The 17,173-nt window shown below is 47.5% G+C and overlaps 6 protein-coding genes across 6 annotated transcripts; 5 read left to right on the top strand and 1 right to left on the bottom strand.

Annotated features, from left to right (window-relative positions):
- The first annotated feature begins 1,109 nt into the window (after nucleotides 1-1,109).
- LOC117137809 (scavenger receptor class B member 1) lies at nucleotides 1,110-3,045 on the top strand. Its single transcript, XM_033299488.1, has 4 exons — nucleotides 1,110-1,820; nucleotides 1,883-2,285; nucleotides 2,354-2,604; nucleotides 2,665-3,045. Exons 1-4 carry the CDS (start codon nucleotides 1,209-1,211, stop codon nucleotides 2,920-2,922), a joined length of 1,524 nt encoding a protein of 507 aa, XP_033155379.1. The 5' UTR covers nucleotides 1,110-1,208; the 3' UTR covers nucleotides 2,923-3,045.
- A 1,550-nt stretch (nucleotides 3,046-4,595) lies between these two features.
- Nucleotides 4,596-5,643, top strand: LOC117137814 (ejaculatory bulb-specific protein 3). The gene is made up of 2 exons (XM_033299493.1): nucleotides 4,596-4,699; nucleotides 5,163-5,643. Exon 2 carries the CDS (start codon nucleotides 5,176-5,178, stop codon nucleotides 5,539-5,541), a length of 366 nt encoding a protein of 121 aa, XP_033155384.1. The 5' UTR covers nucleotides 4,596-4,699; nucleotides 5,163-5,175; the 3' UTR covers nucleotides 5,542-5,643.
- On the bottom strand, nucleotides 5,629-6,774 carry LOC117137812 (m-AAA protease-interacting protein 1, mitochondrial). Its single transcript, XM_033299491.1, has 4 exons — nucleotides 6,759-6,774; nucleotides 6,293-6,687; nucleotides 5,945-6,240; nucleotides 5,629-5,885 (listed from the first exon to the last, which is right to left on the bottom strand). The coding sequence occupies exons 2-4, from the start codon at nucleotides 6,656-6,658 to the stop codon at nucleotides 5,744-5,746; spliced, it is 804 nt and encodes a 267-aa protein (XP_033155382.1). The 5' UTR covers nucleotides 6,659-6,687; nucleotides 6,759-6,774; the 3' UTR covers nucleotides 5,629-5,743.
- A 152-nt stretch (nucleotides 6,775-6,926) lies between these two features.
- On the top strand, nucleotides 6,927-8,059 carry LOC117137813 (60S ribosomal protein L19). Its single transcript, XM_033299492.1, has 3 exons — nucleotides 6,927-7,036; nucleotides 7,279-7,385; nucleotides 7,452-8,059. Exons 1-3 carry the CDS (start codon nucleotides 7,032-7,034, stop codon nucleotides 7,949-7,951), a joined length of 612 nt encoding a protein of 203 aa, XP_033155383.1. The 5' UTR covers nucleotides 6,927-7,031; the 3' UTR covers nucleotides 7,952-8,059.
- A 1,117-nt stretch (nucleotides 8,060-9,176) lies between these two features.
- LOC117137810 lies at nucleotides 9,177-11,190 on the top strand. Its single transcript, XM_033299489.1, has 3 exons — nucleotides 9,177-10,430; nucleotides 10,496-10,691; nucleotides 10,747-11,190. Exons 1-3 carry the CDS (start codon nucleotides 9,816-9,818, stop codon nucleotides 10,827-10,829), a joined length of 894 nt encoding a protein of 297 aa, XP_033155380.1. The 5' UTR covers nucleotides 9,177-9,815; the 3' UTR covers nucleotides 10,830-11,190.
- Nucleotides 11,191-11,480: 290 nt separating this feature from the next.
- Nucleotides 11,481-16,778, top strand: LOC117137811 (dentin sialophosphoprotein). The gene is made up of 3 exons (XM_033299490.1): nucleotides 11,481-11,991; nucleotides 14,856-14,997; nucleotides 15,100-16,778. Exons 1-3 carry the CDS (start codon nucleotides 11,951-11,953, stop codon nucleotides 15,754-15,756), a joined length of 840 nt encoding a protein of 279 aa, XP_033155381.1. The 5' UTR covers nucleotides 11,481-11,950; the 3' UTR covers nucleotides 15,757-16,778.
- Nucleotides 16,779-17,173: the final 395 nt, after the last annotated feature.

The following is a 17,173-nucleotide window of genomic DNA, read 5'->3' as shown; positions in this document are numbered from 1 at the left end:
TGCGTATCTTTTGATGGAGTCTGATCGAGAATTTATCGGATACATTTATATTTTTACATGAGAAGAAATACATTTCCAAAATTAGTATTCAATATATTTTAAAAAGGGACATTTTTATTAATAGTTAAAAACTACAATTTAAGGTGGCCTTAGTTATGAATTTCGTGCACAATCCCAAAAGTATGCAATACCAAGAAATTTCAAACAAGGGAAAGTACTACAATAATATAAATTGGTTTCAAACTTGTACTGCAACATTTAAATAGGAAAACATATAAATATTTATATATATATATAACCAAATCAACCCCACTAAAATGCTAGTATAATGAAATCTCCTGTAATTTCCTTTCTTAAAGAAATGGTCATGAATGAATGAATGGCCATGGATGCTACATCTTTTTCATAGTTTATAACATGTCACATTAAATGATTAATGTTTACTACCTAAAATTAGGGCACCATTGACCTTTATATTAATTTTATAGTTTTTTCACTTTGACCTTTATATTTATTTTATAGTATTTTCACTTTCGATTTTCACATCGCACTTCGTAGATGGACCAGACCGGATTCTGAAGCATACTAATGGCTATATGAGCTATAAATACGAGATTCCGAGCTCAGGGAGGATCAGACAGACCAGCCAAAGCCAGACGTTAATGGCGAGTCATTTGTTTCGTTGCACGTTTGGTTGCCCGCGGCACTGATAAGAGCAGAGTGATCTGTCTGTGCCTGATAAGCTCGCCTTTGCCAAAACCGCAGGGCAGGCAGAGTCGCCTGTTCCATGGTTGGTCATCCACACCTGCTCCCGATCAAGGTCAGTGCTATCCCGGTGAGGTCCACCCGGGAAGAGGGGCATCTCTGGAGGCTGTTCAGTAGTTACCCTCAATCCAATGGACAATCTGCGTTATGGCTATTTTCTATGCTCGGGTCAGAGGTCCGTCGTTATCACTGTTATTCCCAGTCAGCACTCGCTGCTTTGGTGATAACCTTTCTGCTATTTGATTTTATAAAATTTGTTTTCATTCCATTTTGATTCAAATGAAACAAGAGGAGCAAATGGAAGGCGGTGGCTGGTGATAAGTGATTGCACGGCCATTGCCGAAAGCATTTAGAATTCAACTCAAACGGATCGCGTGTTTTCCCTCGATCGGACGCGATTTACTCCCGTCTCTGGATTCCGTCAAAGCCACTATTAGTAAATAATGAAGTCGGTTCAGTGGGTGAAAATATTGCTCTGCCTGATCCTTGCGGGCCTCAATGTATTCCTCTTCGTGTTGTCTTGTGGTGTGGACTATCGCATCTTGGTAGCTAGGGAACATATACGCTTCCGCCAGGAAATGCCCACCATGGACAGTTGGATAAACTCGCCATTCGGGAAACTGAAAAACTATGTGTTCAACGTGACCAACGCCGAGGAGTTCCGCAGCGGTCGTGATAACAGGCTTAAGGTAAAGGAGATCGGCCCCATTGTGTACAGAATCGTGGGGTTCAACGACATCTTAGATCGCAACGAGACAAACGTTAGGTATCGCAAGCACCGATACCGCGTAGTGGAATTCCTCCCGGAGGAGAGCGTGGCACCCGACGTCCTTAACTGGACCATTACCTCCACAAACAACGTTATCCTGGGCGCAGCGACGAAGGTCAAGCATACGGCGCCACTTGCAGCCTTTGGTTTTGATGCAGCGCTCATGATGGAGGATATATTTGTTACAGATAGCGTATACTACTTCCTTTGGGAGTTCACGCGTCCCCTGCTGCAAACGCTCTCCAGGATCTCGAACATAAGACCCAACGTCGCTGTTCTATACAACGTAAGTCCCTTGTCTATCCTGGAGACTTCCTTGTTGGTTCCCCGCTAAGATTTTTCCCGCAGGCTCTCAAGGAGAAGGAAGAGGTTTACACGGTCAACATCGGCCCTAAGCGCGGCATTGAAAACTTTTTCCGCATCGAGACCCTTAATGGCGAGGTGATCATCCGGGAACAACTTCCGCACACCCGTCAGTACGACTCCAACTCTTGCCCCTTTAACGTGTCCGGAGCGCTGGACAACTCTCTCTTTCCGCCCTTTGTCCAGCCGGATACGCCGCTGAACATAGTGGCTATCGAGTCCTGCCGGGTCCTTCCGCTGACCTACCAGCGCCAGGAGCGCTACAACGGCCTTGATACCTTCCGCTACACTCTGCTTCAGTCACATCAAAAGCCTCCCGGCTGCCTGGACACAAGCTACGGTGTCAAGCTACCCGACGGAATGTTCGACGTATCCCAGTGTGTGATAAGTACGGTTCTGCGTCCTTAAAACGACAGGTTTCCTTAGGTAAATCGAACACATTCTTACCCCCAAAAGATGACGCCCCCTCTGCGTTTTCGATGCCACACTTTTACGGAAGCAGCTACAACTGGAGCCAGCACTACGAAGGATATACACCCAACGCGAAGGATCACGAGCCGTACATTTTGCTGGAGCCGGTCACTGGAATTCCGGTTACGGAGAAATACCGCTTCCAGTCCAACATTCCTATTCCGGATCTCAGGAGGTTTAGCTCACGCCTAAGTCGGTTTAGCAACATGATGATTCCCAGCTTTTGGTATGAGTTCGTAAGTACTTTGCCGCTGCAAGAGGAGTGCATATGATTACTCTCTCTCTCTCCCACTCAGGAAATGGGACAGCTGCCCGGTTTCGTGACCTCCCTGATGTGGATCAACGTCAACATTGTGCAACACGTACAACCGTATTGCATGGTTCTTTTTCTGGTGCTGGCCTTGTGGAGTGTCCTAAAGGCAATTCGAGTGGCCTGCGGCGACCTCGGATATGTGGGCCTCTTCCGGAAGTTATGTGGCGATATGGGCACGGTCACCGCTCTAGAGACCAAGTTCCAGGCCACTAGTGCTTCCCCCGACGTGGCAGTCAAATAGTGATCTACTTTCTAGACTGGACCCGTGTATATATGTATGCAAGATTTAGATTTAGGGTAGAGGTGTCGCTACTGATGAACTATCAGTAGTCCGCCGTTACGTAATATACGATTAAGTGGAAAATTGAATGTGCCTCATTTCACCTTATCTGTCAGCCAGTCAGACGGCCAGGTCCAAGCGCTCCTCTGCCGCCTCCGCCTTCGTCGCCAACCAGGCAGTTTGAGGTCGCGGCTCTGTTTGATTCGCCCCGCCTCTTGTGCCGTGCGGCGTGACACTGGAAACTTGGGCACGTACCGAAGATTTATTTTGCGTTTTATACAATCTGTGCATTTACTTTTTATTGTTAGTATTTCTTCAGCCTCTGAGCCGCCGTTGTTGTGGATTTTGCGGTTTGTTTACTTTTGTTTGCCTTGCTTACTTCTCCTTCTCCTTCCTGAACCTGAACTTTTGCACATGTCGCATGATCTTCCCTGGCTTCAGTGCTGATGCCCTGTCCGACTTCAAGGTAAGACACCCTTGGCCCCTCGGCACCTTGGACCTGTTGGACCCGTTAAGCCCTCCTCCGCGCACGGCGTCCGGGAGGTTTTTTCCTTTCCGATCGAGCGCTCGCGATTTGCATAAATCAATACGAACCCCCAGTGCTCGGGGCTAAGGATGCCCCAATTTAAATGCTAATCGCCGCGGACAAGCTGAAAGTTGTTTGTTTAATTGGCACGAGAGTTATGTCACAGGTGAAGAGTCAGCGCTGGTGATTTATTGACCTCCAAGACCAGACGGAGCGGAGCTGATCCACCGAGCCAGCCAATCAGTAGAATCGCCTGCGTCAGAGTCGTAAAACGCTCATAATTATACGAGGGTATGAAGTGTATTTTGGCTTTATGGCCAATTATTGTTTGCCCCACCATACTAGTAATTTCGGGCTGCACCGCGCTCCATTAGCGAGATCAGTTCCAAGTGCGGACGACCGCCAATGGTTGTCGCCTAAAAACCCCCAGCAAGCTGTCCGAATTGTCCACCTGGGCAGGGGTAAATCCCGATTACTAAGGCAGACCAGTTGGAATCGGTGGGGCTGCGCCAAAGCAAAACCCAATAACTCTCGCCCCGACCGATGAGCTTTCGAAATCTGGTTCAGTCTAGACTGGTGCGTGCGATTCATGACGCCAAAGATAATTAAAAGGGAAATGGAAATGCATAAAAGTGATTACAACACAGCGACAACAACTCTAGCACTACCAAATGCGCTCGTTATGTCGGGAAAGAGTTGGAAACCCAACTCCAAGCTGATCCGAGCCGATTCAGCAGCTGCGAGTCTCGGAGCCACTAAAACCAACTGGCAAAATCAACATGTAAATTTCAATTTTCACGTACGTCAATGCTTTTCCTATGAATTTCGTACGTGAACGGGTAAACAAACGACCAGGGTCTGAGAGATAAATCTGTGATAAAACTCCCATTTCATTCCACCCTTTGAACCGCTGGCCCGAGCCTCGGACCACTTGCCGAAATTCGGCTGAAAAAACCTTAAGTCAGTCATCGAAAATCCGGTTCGGTTTGCCTGCTTTGGGTCTACGCTGTGCCGCGACTTGGCCAAACCCGCCGCCTGCTCCCTGCCTGCTAAAGCTCCGGACGCCAGAGAGCTGACCATTGCGCTCAGTGTACGAGCCGCTAAAGCTCCTGGTATAAAAGCGAGGCCAGCGGGCTAACTGCTCGCAATTCGAGTTGCGCCTTTGATCGTACCACAACTGCACCCGGGCCACCGAAAACCACCGGAAGAGAAGTGAGTAAGCCATTGTTCAAGCCGTGTTTAGTTCGCCCTGGTTAGGCCGAGCTCCCGAGGAAATGAGGGTGCTGCACCTCATGGATCAAGGATTGCGAAAACCAAAAAGCTGGCCACGGGCTAGCACGGATTCCCATATTGGACGCAAAGAAGTCGAAAGCTGCTAAGACTACTTGGTGTCGGTGAAATTGTGAAATCTTTTCAAAAATATTAAATCCAAACGACCGCCAATTAGTATGCATATGCGATATATATGCCAAGGGCCATAAATAATGCATGAGCTAGTGGGCAGACCACTAACCGCTTTGGATGATTCTTCGACATGCGTCGAAAACACAGAAAAGTCGAGACTGACTGACGCCTTCTTATTATCCGCTTACCCGGAAACCAAAAATCCCTCCTTTTAGGACGTGTGTTTCGTGGCTTACCTTTAATAATTCGAATTTTTCACCTGCCTTTCCAGATAATCCTCCAAGATGAAAGCCCCACTAGCTCTAGTGTTCTGTGTTATTGTCGGTCTTGCGGCCGCCGCCCCTGAAAAAACCTACACCAACAAGTACGACGGTGTCAACGTGGATGAAGTTCTGACCAACAACCGAGTGTTGGGTAATTATCTCAAGTGCCTGATGGACAAGGGCCCATGCACAGCAGAGGGCCGTGAACTGAAGCGTCTTCTACCCGACGCCCTGCATTCCGACTGCTCAAAGTGCACGGAAGTCCAACGCAAAAACTCACAGAAGGTAATCAACTACCTTCGTGCCAACAAAGCCGGCGAATGGAAGCTGCTCCTGAACAAGTACGATCCCCAAGGCATCTACAGAGCAAAGCACGAGGGACACTGAGCGCTTTGCTCGTCCAGCATCTGCAGCCAAATGCACTCATTTCACATGAACCTAATTTAAACCAGAGATCCACAGTAAAGATTTTAGTTTTTTATACTTAAATGCGGAAAACGAAACTTTTATTCCAACGAAGGCGGCGGCTTACGCCAATATATGCTATGAGTCGGCGAACAGTGCGGGTGGTGATAGCCATGGGCCGATGTTATTTGGTCTCGTTAATAAGGTCGATGGCCCTAAACTGGTTGGCCACATTTACGGTCCAGTCCGATTGGTGCCCAGCGGTGAACTCTTTCACAAAACGGTAGTTGCAGATGAAAACCTTGTCCTGGTACTCGGGAAGGGTCCTGCAACAAATGGGTATGAGGAGGAGCTTAGCTTTCGGGCAGTGGCAGTCCAAACTTACCCCATGTTCCAGGGTATTTCCTCGCCGCGTTCCCGCATCTCGGATAGACCACGCATTACGTGAAACACCATGGTGATCTCTACGAAACGCTTCTGCAGCTTGTCGTTTGCATCGTCAAACATAATACCTACCTGATAGGGAAAGCTGAGGTATATGTCGCTCTCCCTGATTTCCAGCTGCCTCCGTTGCGTCATTGACAGTTTCTGGATTACCGGCCTAAGCTCTGCGATCGCCTCGGGAGAGACAAGATTGTCCAGGGAGTCTAGGTCGCCGCCCATTAGTTTTGAGGATACTACCTATGAGGGATTAACAATCATTACACTTCGTGATAGCCGGACCTTGACGCACCTGCAGCGCTTGCTTGGCGCCGTATATGAAGTCCTTGAGTTGAAACTCGCTGTCGAAGTAGGGTCGAATTATGAACTGTATGGTGATCCAATTCTTCAACGAGTTCAGCGCCGATGGCCACACGATCTCCGGAAAGTCCATTAGGCGAGGCAGGCGGTTGAGGCTTTCTCTGGCATTCTGATCCTTCTTGTCTTGCTCCTGCGGCAGCGAGGCGAAAGACCGACTGACCGGTTGTGTTGTCTTCGAGATGGAGGTGGTGATGGAGCCAGCTTCCTGTCCCCTGGAGGCTGCCACTGTGGGTCTGGGCTGCAAACGAGTCAGGGATATCCGGGCCATGCCCAAGCAGCGAATAAGCGTGTGCTGCATTGCAGAAATTGCAGTCTGATCAGCTGCAACTGGGATAAAAAGTTGTTTTTGTTTTTCTTAGCCAATTTAGTGTGACCGCAGATAGATAAATAAAATATACCAAGCTTCGTTACTTAATGGCTCTAACTGAATTCGAACAATATAAATATGGCCGGATTTTGCATATGCACAGTGCTGGAAACCGCACAAAGTATTTGTTATTTAATAATTTTTTAAAATAAATCTTGCCACTCCGCTCAAACTAGTACATCCCCGAGGCGTTGCCAGACCCCCGAGACCGTTATCGATGTATCGATAGCAACCTTCAGAAAATGGTGCTGACTTCCGGCTGTCAAATTTTTCTTTCTTTCCCAGCCACGACGAGGTCGACAGCATGAGGTAGATTTGCGTTCGTAAATATGAGCGAAAAGTTGCGCTCGCGGCGTCTAAATGTTTGCAAAGTGTGCGGGCGAACGCGTGCCGTATGATGCGGCTGCCGGTCGGACAAGTGCCATTCTGTTTTCCGGCAGTTGTGAAATAACCGAACATGCGCCGCTCATGCACACACACACAAGCTGATAGGCGCATCCCAGCACGCTACTTTCGAAATGATGGACTAACAAAGTTACCCTCCTTTGCAGTTCTCTAAAGCTCCAGAAGAGGCTCGCAGCCTCCGTGCTGCGATGCGGCAAGAAGAAGGTCTGGTTGGACCCCAATGAAATCAACGAGATCGCTAACACAAACTCGCGTGAGTAGAAATGGACTAAATGGTCGAATAGACAGCCCAGCTAACTGTGTTGTTATCCCATTCCAGGTCAGAACATTCGCAAGCTTATCAAGGATGGTCTGATCATCAAGAAGCCCGTCGTGGTCCACTCCCGTTACCGTGTGCGCAAAAACACCGAGGCCCGCCGCAAGGGACGTCACTGCGGATTCGGAAAGCGCAAGGGTACTGCGAACGCCCGCATGCCTACCAAGCTGCTGTGGATGCAGCGCCAGCGAGTTCTGCGCCGCCTGTTGAAGAAGTACCGCGACAGCAAGAAGATTGACAGGCACCTGTACCACGACCTGTACATGAAGTGCAAGGGTAACGTGTTCAAGAACAAGCGCGTCCTCATGGAGTACATCCACAAGAAGAAGGCTGAGAAGCAGCGCAGCAAGATGCTGGCTGATCAGGCCGAGGCTCGCCGACAGAAGGTGCGCGAGGCCCGCAAGCGCCGCGAGGAGCGTATCGCCACCAAGAAGCAGGAGCTCATCGCCCTGCATGCTAAGGAGGACGAGATCGCTGCCAAGGCCGCCACCGCGGGTCACTAAGCAGTCCGACCTCGCTAGTCGAGGAACTCCATATTGATAGTACTGTTTATCGTCTGAATAAAACACCTTTAGTTTGGCCGAAATGATTTTGTACAAACGTGAAACTCATGCTTCGTTTCTTAATGGAATCGTAAGGGAATTTGGTTGAATGTGACTTGTTAGTTCTCATGCCCTTAAATGCTCATTTTAAAAGACCTGTTGCATTTCATTGTGAATTCAGATTAAAGACAGACGGTGATCAAATTCAAAATATCCACATCCCTCGTTTTAATATCCCCAATACTATCCCGCAACTATTTTCGCATTAATAGTTCTTCAAATGCTTAAAAGACTTTAATATATTGGTTCGATCGACAATGGTCAATGCAGTTCCACAATTTATCGGCTTTTGAAAAACAACGAGGATCACTTGCGACTAGATTTTTGTGAGAAGCATAAGCGATTTTAATTGAGTGCTAGTTTTTAAGAAAATGGTAAGTATTTTGGAATTGAATTCATTAATTATGACGGGTATGTATTCATTTTACAAGCAGCGTCAATTATTACTCACAGAAGCGATCGTTTAAGTTTAATTGTATTATCCTAATATATTTTACTTTAAGGTAAATTAATATTTTACTTTAAGGTTACCCATATTCCAAACTTAACTGAAAAGATGCTGGCCCTAACTACGTAGGACAACAAGACGTCCAAGGCTCTGGAATTCTATATGTATTCTTGAATTTAAATCCTATGTATAATATAAATAATAAGTCAAATAAATGTATAGTAATAAATAACTGATGAAAAAAGTAAAATAGCTCATGAAAAACCGCTAAACAGCGATGTAAATGCCAAATGTCCCCTCTTTCAATATATATAGTGAATAAATAGCGATGAACCGCGATATGTTTTGCCTATTAAAATGCGCTTAAAGAGCGGTGTTTTTGTGATGATAAAATTATTGTTTTTTTTTCATGGAAATTGAGCGGTGAATTATGCGCTTGGTATTTTTACTGAGCGCTTAATTACTAACGAAGAACTGGGTAATGCATCTTATGCTGTGTCAAGTCGGAAACTTAAAATAGGTAACCGTATTTAATATACAAGTTTAATTAGTTCGTTTACACCTAAAGTAAAAATGCAATTTTTTTAGTATTTAATCGATTGTATAAAAGATTCCGAGTGCTTTCGATTAGCGGCGAACCGCATCTTCATGATATCTTGTGATTCATTCATCAAATAATATTGAAGAAGAAAAAATGGAGGAGCATAGAAATCTTGAAAAATTTGTGGAAAAAAAGCTCTATGTATGCAAAAAGAAGTATATTGACATTCCGAAGGACGAGGGCCAAAGATATGGTAAGCACTTCAAAGCACTGAAATCAAAAATCTTTGGAATACTGAGAAAGGAGAGTGCACAGCTGGACACCCTCATCGCTGCGTACAGTTTGGAAGGTTTGTATGTTTGGCCAGCAGTTCCTGATTCTCGCCTCCTTAGGCGGCAAGTTCACGTAACTCCATCCCATTTCCGATATATAAAGATAAAAAAAAGTCCGGTCGTATTCGTGTATCCGCGCTTCGTATTCGTTTCCACCGCGATTCCTCCGCGCCGCGTTTCTCAGTCATTCGTATTCGTTTCCATCGCGATCCATCCGCGCCGCGTTTCTCATTTATCCGTATTCGTTTCCATCGCGATCCCTACGCGCCCGGGTTTCTCATTCATTACTAACCGCGTAGCTTAAATTCCGCAGGCAGTGTCGGGGATAGGTTAAAGATCGCGAAGCCCAACGAATTCGATTTGGTATTTAAGTTGGAATTTCCGTACTACAAAAGCATCGCCGTGACGCGAGATCCGAAAATTCCGGGCAACGTACTACTCGATATGACGCGCGTGTTAGAGCTCCTTAAGGATGATCCCCGCGAGGATTTCCAGAGAATTCGGGAACTGATTCAGGGTCGACTCGTGGATGCGCAAAACTTTCTCGTCGTGGACAGGCTTCGTTCTTGGCTTCAGAGCTTGTTTAGCCAAGCACTCAACCGGATATCAGATCGCGTGGAGCTGGTTCCCGGCGCCGTGTCCCATCTCAAATATAGAACCTGTGGGCCGGCCCACACCATCTACGTGTACGGTGATTATGAGTACTCTGTCGACTTCGTACCTGCCATCCGTTTGGCGGCCGAACAGAACGTCTTGCCCACGAAGCAACTGGAGTACTTAAACACTTCTTACTGGGAGGCGATTCCCAAGCCTCTGAAAACCCTAACTGAAACCAGCACCATCTCCTTTCGCTCCTCATTTTACGCCGTAGAGAAATTAATGCTGCAGGGTGTGCACGAGAATTGCCGGAATGCAATTAGGTTTATGAAAAAATTTCGCGATGTGAAGACCAACTTGGGCAATTGCAAGAGTTATTACATTAAAACTTTATTTCTTTGGAAAATTATACAGGAACCAAACTCCTACTGGCAGAATCCGCTCTCATTCATTTTACCCGATGTAAGCATGAAGTGACTTCAGTATGTCGACGAATGGCCAAATTAACTCTAAGTTAAATCCAACAGATGTTCCACGACCTGGCGGAGCACTTAGGGCGGGGAGTTATTCCCTTTTTTTGGGACCCCGAGCTGAACATGCTCGACGCATTGACCCGTAAGCAAGTTCGGGAAATGTACCTGTGCGTGCGAAGGATTCCAAAAATGCTGTGGGCCGCAGGGATCAGCCGGAATAAATTGAGTCTTTTCGTACTTCAGGCATTTTGTAAGCTTCTAGAAGATTTACTTCCAACTGTCCTTAACGCCTCTTCGTTTCTTAGGTCACAAAAAGGAACGAAATTTAAATCTAAAGTGCAGCTCTAGGCGAAAACGAAATGTTATTAAGGGACTGAAGACCACTTAAATTTGCATGCTAAGAAATGCTCGAACTAACGGTACCGCGCTGGACTTTGGACTCGAGTCGGCCATGCGCACAGACGTCCATCGGAAACGGTGTCTACTTGGGACACTCTGCGAGAATACAGTAAAGGACGTGGCGTGGTCCGAAGGGATTGTGGAGTCAGTGGACAGTGTCCTGCGACACGAGCGGTCCTAACAGTCGTGCGCTTCCGGGTGGTTGCAAAGGTGGTTCTGGGAAGAGCATTGATTCGCAATAATGGACGATACACCTTGGGCGGTTCTCTAATCTCAGTGCAATTTACATATGTACTCTCTAGCAATTGTTGAATGTACTTTAGTAGTAATAAAAGGAACATCAAATGGCACTCTCTATTTTTTGGCCAAGTTATGTTACAACAATCTATATTGATAATTTGGTGCAAAACTAAAAAAAACACAACACAATGTTGAATATTTTGCCGCTTATCCTAATTTATTTTTAAATTCAAGCATTTTCAAATTAGCTAATAAATTAACGGCGTTGGCCGGTGCTGCCACATTGAACATGACAGCTGATGTTTACATCGATTGCCCCGAGCTGAGTAATCGATAGTTCTATCGGAGCCTCTGCAGCCCTGACTCGGCCCGTACTATAAAAGCAACTGGCAATGCTCCCCTCTCTGTAATTTTTTCAAAATTCTTCTCGCTGACTGCTCGTGTTGAAACAGAAACTGAAATTAAATTGAACTCGGTGCGCGTGCAGACTGCTTAGAATTCCCATATTTAATTGGTTCGGACTAGATCGACGGCCAAAGCCAAACCAAAGTCGGGGTCTAATCGAGTACATGTAAATTTTTGGCATAAAACAGCCGCGACTTCTTGGAGGCAGCGCACTAGACACAGCAGTTCCGCCGGGGCAGCAGCTACTCCTACTTCGAATCCAAACCAATCCAGGCCAGACCTGCACTGCAACCGAGCTGAAGCCAGCCCAGTCACCTGTGCCGATTTCGTAATCCCAGTCAGGAATACTCCGATTCCAAACGCGAGTGAAAGTGCGCGAGTGTTGGTGCGGCCAAAGAAAATTTCTCGAACCACATATTTCCTGCAGCAGCAGTTCATAGTCATCAGGAATACACAGAAGTCATCATGAGTGGATACACGGACCTCACCAAGCTGGAGACAAGTCGGTAAGTCGGAATCCGAGTCCGCTAGTTAAGGCGTTTAAGTTCAATTTGCCCAAGTGATGCTAAATTGATCCCCCCTGTTCCCGCTCCCGATCCATCACCCAAGCCCCGCACCGCCTTCTCCACCAACCCATCCGAATCGCTCTCTTCCGTCCATTTACTCGCCTCTCAAATTGAATCCAAACCGCACCCCGCGAGCGTTTTCTCTTTCGTTTGCACCGCCACCGCCGAACGAAAAACGAGATACAAGAAATTTATCGTACGATTTTTCGATGGACAGGGGGACGGACGGCCATTCAAACACGAAAGAAAAATACAACAACAAATACAAAAAAAACCAAGCCAGCGCTAATATGACACAATCGGCTATATATTGTACACCTATACAGAAGTATGTTAGTGTTTTTTCGCCGTTTGTTTGCCTAAATGTTTCGAGTGAGCCAGCGGAGGCAAATCACAGCTTTGGGATAAGCGATAAGATGCCTTATCTGTGCGCACCTCCGGCCCACTGACACCAGTCCGCCAGCCCAGTTATCGGCCATAGCCATTACTCATCGCGGATAGTGCTGCCCGCCTCCTTGGGCCGCTTAAATCGCAGAAATTCTCTGATTCACCTCGTTGCGCTGGCAGTGTGTCACTTTTTGAGGCAGGTGTCGCCTTGAGCGCCAACTTACGGTCGCCAATGCTCTATGCCCGATGGCCGAGCCAATCCGGCCAACCCGGCCACCGAGTAGGTAGAATATCTAATTTGCGGGCGTATCAAAAATCGATTATGCTGGAGGTCGACGCGCAGCCAAAGCCAAAGTAAACCAAATATTGGTCAACTCGGTTCAAAGACTGCGTATGCGTATGCCTATGTATATGCCATTGCTCAACATTGCAAATACGAGAAATACCACTAAACATGGTTGCACGAGGGAAGGTGGGAAGGGAGGGGAAGGCAGAGCATCGCCAGCGATTCATTCATCTTGCTCAGCTGATGGAGGCGACTCTGGCCGCTGTACAGTTTCTGGGCAACATCACGCCACTCGGCAGCGAAGAGAAATCGGCGAAACGGACCGAAGAGAGAGCGCGAAGAGAAGCGTTTGATTCGCTTGCCACATAAAGCCAGCTCGGCATCAGCCACCCACCGAACCACCACCCCTTCAGCACTCCTTCACCGCCCTCAGCTGCCGCTGAGCGAAAAAGTCGCCTGATTTCGGCGTTGTATGCGGTACCTTTCCTCTCCAGCTGCTTACCCCGCCCTTCTTGGCGCGCATGTCGCGTGACGCTGGTGGGGCTTAACCAAATTTCCACACCGGGCAAGGAGTAGCACACCCAGCAGGTGTGCCTATTGCCTAGCCGATTGGCTGGTAGCATGTGGCGTGTTGCCGAAGCCGGCGTTTTTGGGCTCTCGGGATCTGTTCAGAGGAGTCGATGGAAAGGAAAGGTCAATAGCGCCCCTTTCAAAATGCAGTGATAAGTTGAACTAGCGTGTGGCCGGCTTAACTGGCTAAGCAAAGCAGGGGTCGTGGTCAGGGCGAGAAAATAACTATAATTTAAAATAAATAGAGGCGATTACTCAGGTTTCCACGAGATGGCAATCAATTATGGTCGAGTGTCTAAGCGAAAAGCGTTGATAAGATGGTAATTGTTTTCGCATTCCTACGCGGATTTCCATGATTGGAACCCGCTGCAATTAGCTTAATTAGTCACTCGCTTGAGTGGCTGGGAATCCTCCGTCGACGTCCACGACATCTGGCCGTGCCAGTGGAAAAAACCTTGACACCCGCGCCAACCCTTTATAGATCTGATCTTATTCTGGCCCTAGACCACAGTGAGACGATGTCGGTCAGCAGAGCTCGGAGCACGCAGTACTCGCGTGGCCACCCCCACCCCGGCCTGCCGCGCGTTACACTTCAGTCATCGATATCTAGATTTTCTAAGTTGGATTGCCATGGCATCGGGGCGGGCGCTGGCCAGGGACAGAACTGTAGGGTAGAGGTCTTTAAATGGCGCAGTCACTGAAACTAAATTTATCAGTGCGCTCGGCGCTCACTCTGTCAACTAGCTGCGATCACGCGGCCCCCAACTGGCTGCCCTCATGTCGTTCCGTCCCGAGCAATCTGGCCGCATTAAATGGGAGGTGCGGGAGATACGCAACTTCAGCTCCGTCTGGGAACCGTCTAGCGACGATAAGCCAAGCCGCCTCTAGACTTTGGCCGCTCCAGCTCCAGATATCAGCAACTAACTTCCATTCCCGGCGGGTTAATGGAGGGAGCTCAAGCAATTTTATGGGGCTTGACCTGGCGATGTTACGCGATCTTTTCGTGAAATTAAAGTTAATGCGACCAGCTAGGATTGTATAACCATTACTTTAAAGCTTGTGAGCAAAGTCGGGCTTTACCCTCGCACCCCGCCACCATCTGGCCCCCAACAGCACGTGGACGCGTTAAATTGGCTTCGGAAACCAAAATAGAAATCTTTCTGTCCGTCCGTCTGCGCTTTGTTTTAAGAGCCACACGAGCACTGTCAGGTATAAAGCACCAACTGGTTTTCTATTTTATACAAATTGAATTTGCGACAACGCCAGCGAATCGCTGATTAGCATAGAAACCAATTCATATATATCATATGCCACGTTGGCCAGCAGGAGGCGCACCCATCTCCAGCCGAAAGCATCAAAGAAAGATTCGAGTGGCGGAAGTCTGATCGCCGCAGACTTAACGACGCTGTAGAACGACCAGCGCTTGGTCCAGTCTGGCGTGATGTGGCATAGTCACTAATCACGCAGACTATTGTCCAATCCAAACTGGTTGCCCTGCACACGCTCTACTGGTTTATTGTGCTCTGGCCCAAGCTCATCTTTCGATTGTTCTGTTTTTCAGAAACTGTCTGCGCCGCATCGCCCGTCACGATGAGCAGCAGTTCTCCAAAGACAGCATTGTCAATGTGATGGAGAAGTTTGTAAAGACTGTCAACATTATGGACGACACCATACTGGTGCCATGCAGGCTCATGGATCGACAGGTTGGTACCGCATAACCCAAGAACCCCAGCCCCCCGTTCGATCAGCCATCCGGATCCGGAACCAACAACTTATGGCTCCTACTTTACATAATTTATCCCCAGATCGGCGACAGCACTGATATCATCCCAGCCACCGGCAAGGACTCGACCGCCAACCAGCTGACACAGACCTCCAGTGCCCACGGCAAGCGGGGAGCGGCGCATTCGAAAAATGTCCAAGACTTTCTCAGCGCATCCGAGCTGTTCAATCTGTACAACATGCTGAACTCGCTGAAAAAAGATCTACTTTGGACCGCCAACCAGGAGGACGATGAGCAGCAGCACTCTCAACAGCAGCTCAACGCCAGTGCCAGTTCCACTTCGAGCTGCAATCCCAGCGAGAGCAAGACTGAGTTCAACAGCGGCAGTCCAAGCACAACCGCTTCCGGAAGTGTCAAGGGTCATGTGCGCCGTACCTCTACCGCCTCGATGATGTCCACCAACTCGGTGAGCAACATGAGTGACTCTGACTCGGACATATCGCAGGAAAACGACTCGGGGCTAGAGTCCGATGGCAACAAGAGCGACAACGCCCAAAGCAGCGACGGCAGCGACATTGTAGACGTCGCCAAATCGAAGCAGGGCTCGGGGGACAAGGCCACGGAGCTGGCCAAGCGCTGCCGGAGGCATCTTAACGGTCTGTACCAGTGCCTAGAACAAATGACAGAGGCGGCCAACTACCTGACCGCCAGATACCAAAGTGATATTGGGCCCGTCTAGGACCGCCAACTCAAGGCCTTCTCGACCCTCTATTTCCTCCAACTCCTACACCTACACTATCACTTCCTTTCGAGCTGGTCGGGGTTAACTTCATACCATAGTCGCGGGCGGGTCTTTACACTCATTATTATAAAGTGTGAGGTCTTTTTTTAACTTTAACTATAACTGTATCAAATATCTATATCTATGTATGTATATGATTATGTATATGTATCTTGAGGAGGTGCTAAGCAAGACATATGAGAATCGTATGTGTGCACGAGGATTGTATAAATGTAAAACTGAGGATGATAAATAACTGGTAGATATAGTAGTGGATAAAGCAGCGCCTAAGCGACAAATTAACAAACGTTCTTTTGTAAAAATTGTAACCTCTGAGTTGCATCTCTCTTATGGGTTTAAGGGTAACCAAAGTCAAAAATCACAGAAGCGAGTCGCATCCATCCCAATCATTCCTTCTGTACCCGTTGGGGCTCCACTGCGCCCAAGTCAAAAAATTATCCATCCTGGCGCAGCGGTGGCACCGGCCCGAATATCCCTCTTCTTTGCAATTGATTTTCGTATTTATATATTGGATAGATAGCTATGGGAACTGCAACACAACACTAAAGCAAACAATGTTCAACAAGTACAAGAAATCTAATTTCTAACTAAATTACGAATACGAACGTAAGTGAAGTGGGAGCTATGCTTGTGGAGACGGGACCACTTCACTTTTAGCCTGTACGCAAAGTTATATATTCCACAATTGTTATTGTAATTGTTTAAGCCAACTAGTTGTGCCGTTATGTTTCGTTTGATTTCCTCTTCGCAGCCGACCAGGGACACCCAGTGGTTACAGCGGGAGTAGGGAGGATCGTCCCAAACCCCACCAAAGGTGACCTGGATATCCGACTGTGTGTCCCTGGTTCGACAACGAGGACTGCAGAGCAAACTGTAAATTACTAACGTTAATAGCGCTTGTGCGAGAGCTAAAAGAGAATTATTTATACACAATAAATAAATTTTACTTAGAAAATATATTCAGCTTGCTCTTTTACTGTGCTCGTTCTGGTCAGCCCCCTGGGCCCCGCTTTTTGGGGCTTGGCAACGATAAAGAAAGTGCCAACGGAGCTAAATTTCAGTTCTGGCTCGTGCGATGGGTACAAAGGCCGCTTGGATCAGCGGAGTCGAATGGTTGAAAGGTGGCATTGGCCATTGTAAATGTGCTATTTAGATTACAGTGGATACCCCGTACAAGAATCGAGTTTTGGAGCAAGTGCTTGTTGGCACTCTTGTTGTCAATATAGCAATGGAGGTATTTAAACTCACTTCTCTGAAGATTCTAAGCTGTATTACACATTTGATCGAAATTTCTTAATTCGTTCTTAAAATCCATCAGTCGTACTGATGTTTTATTTTTAAACGGAAATTCCTC

This window comes from Drosophila mauritiana, chromosome 2R (assembly GCF_004382145.1).
Source record: "Drosophila mauritiana strain mau12 chromosome 2R, ASM438214v1, whole genome shotgun sequence".
NCBI lineage: Eukaryota > Metazoa > Arthropoda > Insecta > Diptera > Drosophilidae > Drosophila > Drosophila mauritiana.
The sequence above is the reverse complement of the archived record's forward strand: the minus strand, read 5'-3'. Positions and strand labels throughout refer to the sequence as shown.

Excerpts from the sequence above, each read along its gene's own strand:
- LOC117137809 (XM_033299488.1), top strand. The coding sequence starts at position 1,209 with ATGAAGTCGGTTCAGTGGGTGAAAATATTGCTCTGCCTGATCCTTGCG. Across the intron at positions 2,286-2,353 it reads CGTATCCCAGTGTGTGATAA|ATGACGCCCCCTCTGCGTTT; the intron begins GTACGGTTCTGC and ends TACCCCCAAAAG. Across the intron at positions 2,605-2,664 it reads CCAGCTTTTGGTATGAGTTC|GAAATGGGACAGCTGCCCGG; the intron begins GTAAGTACTTTG and ends TCTCCCACTCAG.
- LOC117137814 (XM_033299493.1), top strand. The coding sequence starts at position 5,176 with ATGAAAGCCCCACTAGCTCTAGTGTTCTGTGTTATTGTCGGTCTTGCG.
- LOC117137812 (XM_033299491.1), bottom strand. The coding sequence starts at position 6,658 with ATGCAGCACACGCTTATTCGCTGCTTGGGCATGGCCCGGATATCCCTG. Across the intron at positions 6,241-6,292 it reads GCGCCAAGCAAGCGCTGCAG|GTAGTATCCTCAAAACTAAT; the intron begins GTGCGTCAAGGT and ends AATCCCTCATAG. Across the intron at positions 5,886-5,944 it reads GAAATACCCTGGAACATGGG|GACCCTTCCCGAGTACCAGG; the intron begins GTAAGTTTGGAC and ends CATTTGTTGCAG.
- LOC117137813 (XM_033299492.1), top strand. Across the intron at positions 7,386-7,451 it reads GATCGCTAACACAAACTCGC|GTCAGAACATTCGCAAGCTT; the intron begins GTGAGTAGAAAT and ends ATCCCATTCCAG.
- LOC117137810 (XM_033299489.1), top strand. The coding sequence starts at position 9,816 with ATGACGCGCGTGTTAGAGCTCCTTAAGGATGATCCCCGCGAGGATTTC. Across the intron at positions 10,431-10,495 it reads TCTCATTCATTTTACCCGAT|ATGTTCCACGACCTGGCGGA; the intron begins GTAAGCATGAAG and ends TAAATCCAACAG. Across the intron at positions 10,692-10,746 it reads TTTCGTACTTCAGGCATTTT|GTCACAAAAAGGAACGAAAT; the intron begins GTAAGCTTCTAG and ends TTCGTTTCTTAG.
- LOC117137811 (XM_033299490.1), top strand. The coding sequence starts at position 11,951 with ATGAGTGGATACACGGACCTCACCAAGCTGGAGACAAGTCG. Across the intron at positions 11,992-14,855 it reads ACCAAGCTGGAGACAAGTCG|AAACTGTCTGCGCCGCATCG; the intron begins GTAAGTCGGAAT and ends TCTGTTTTTCAG. Across the intron at positions 14,998-15,099 it reads GCAGGCTCATGGATCGACAG|ATCGGCGACAGCACTGATAT; the intron begins GTTGGTACCGCA and ends ATTTATCCCCAG.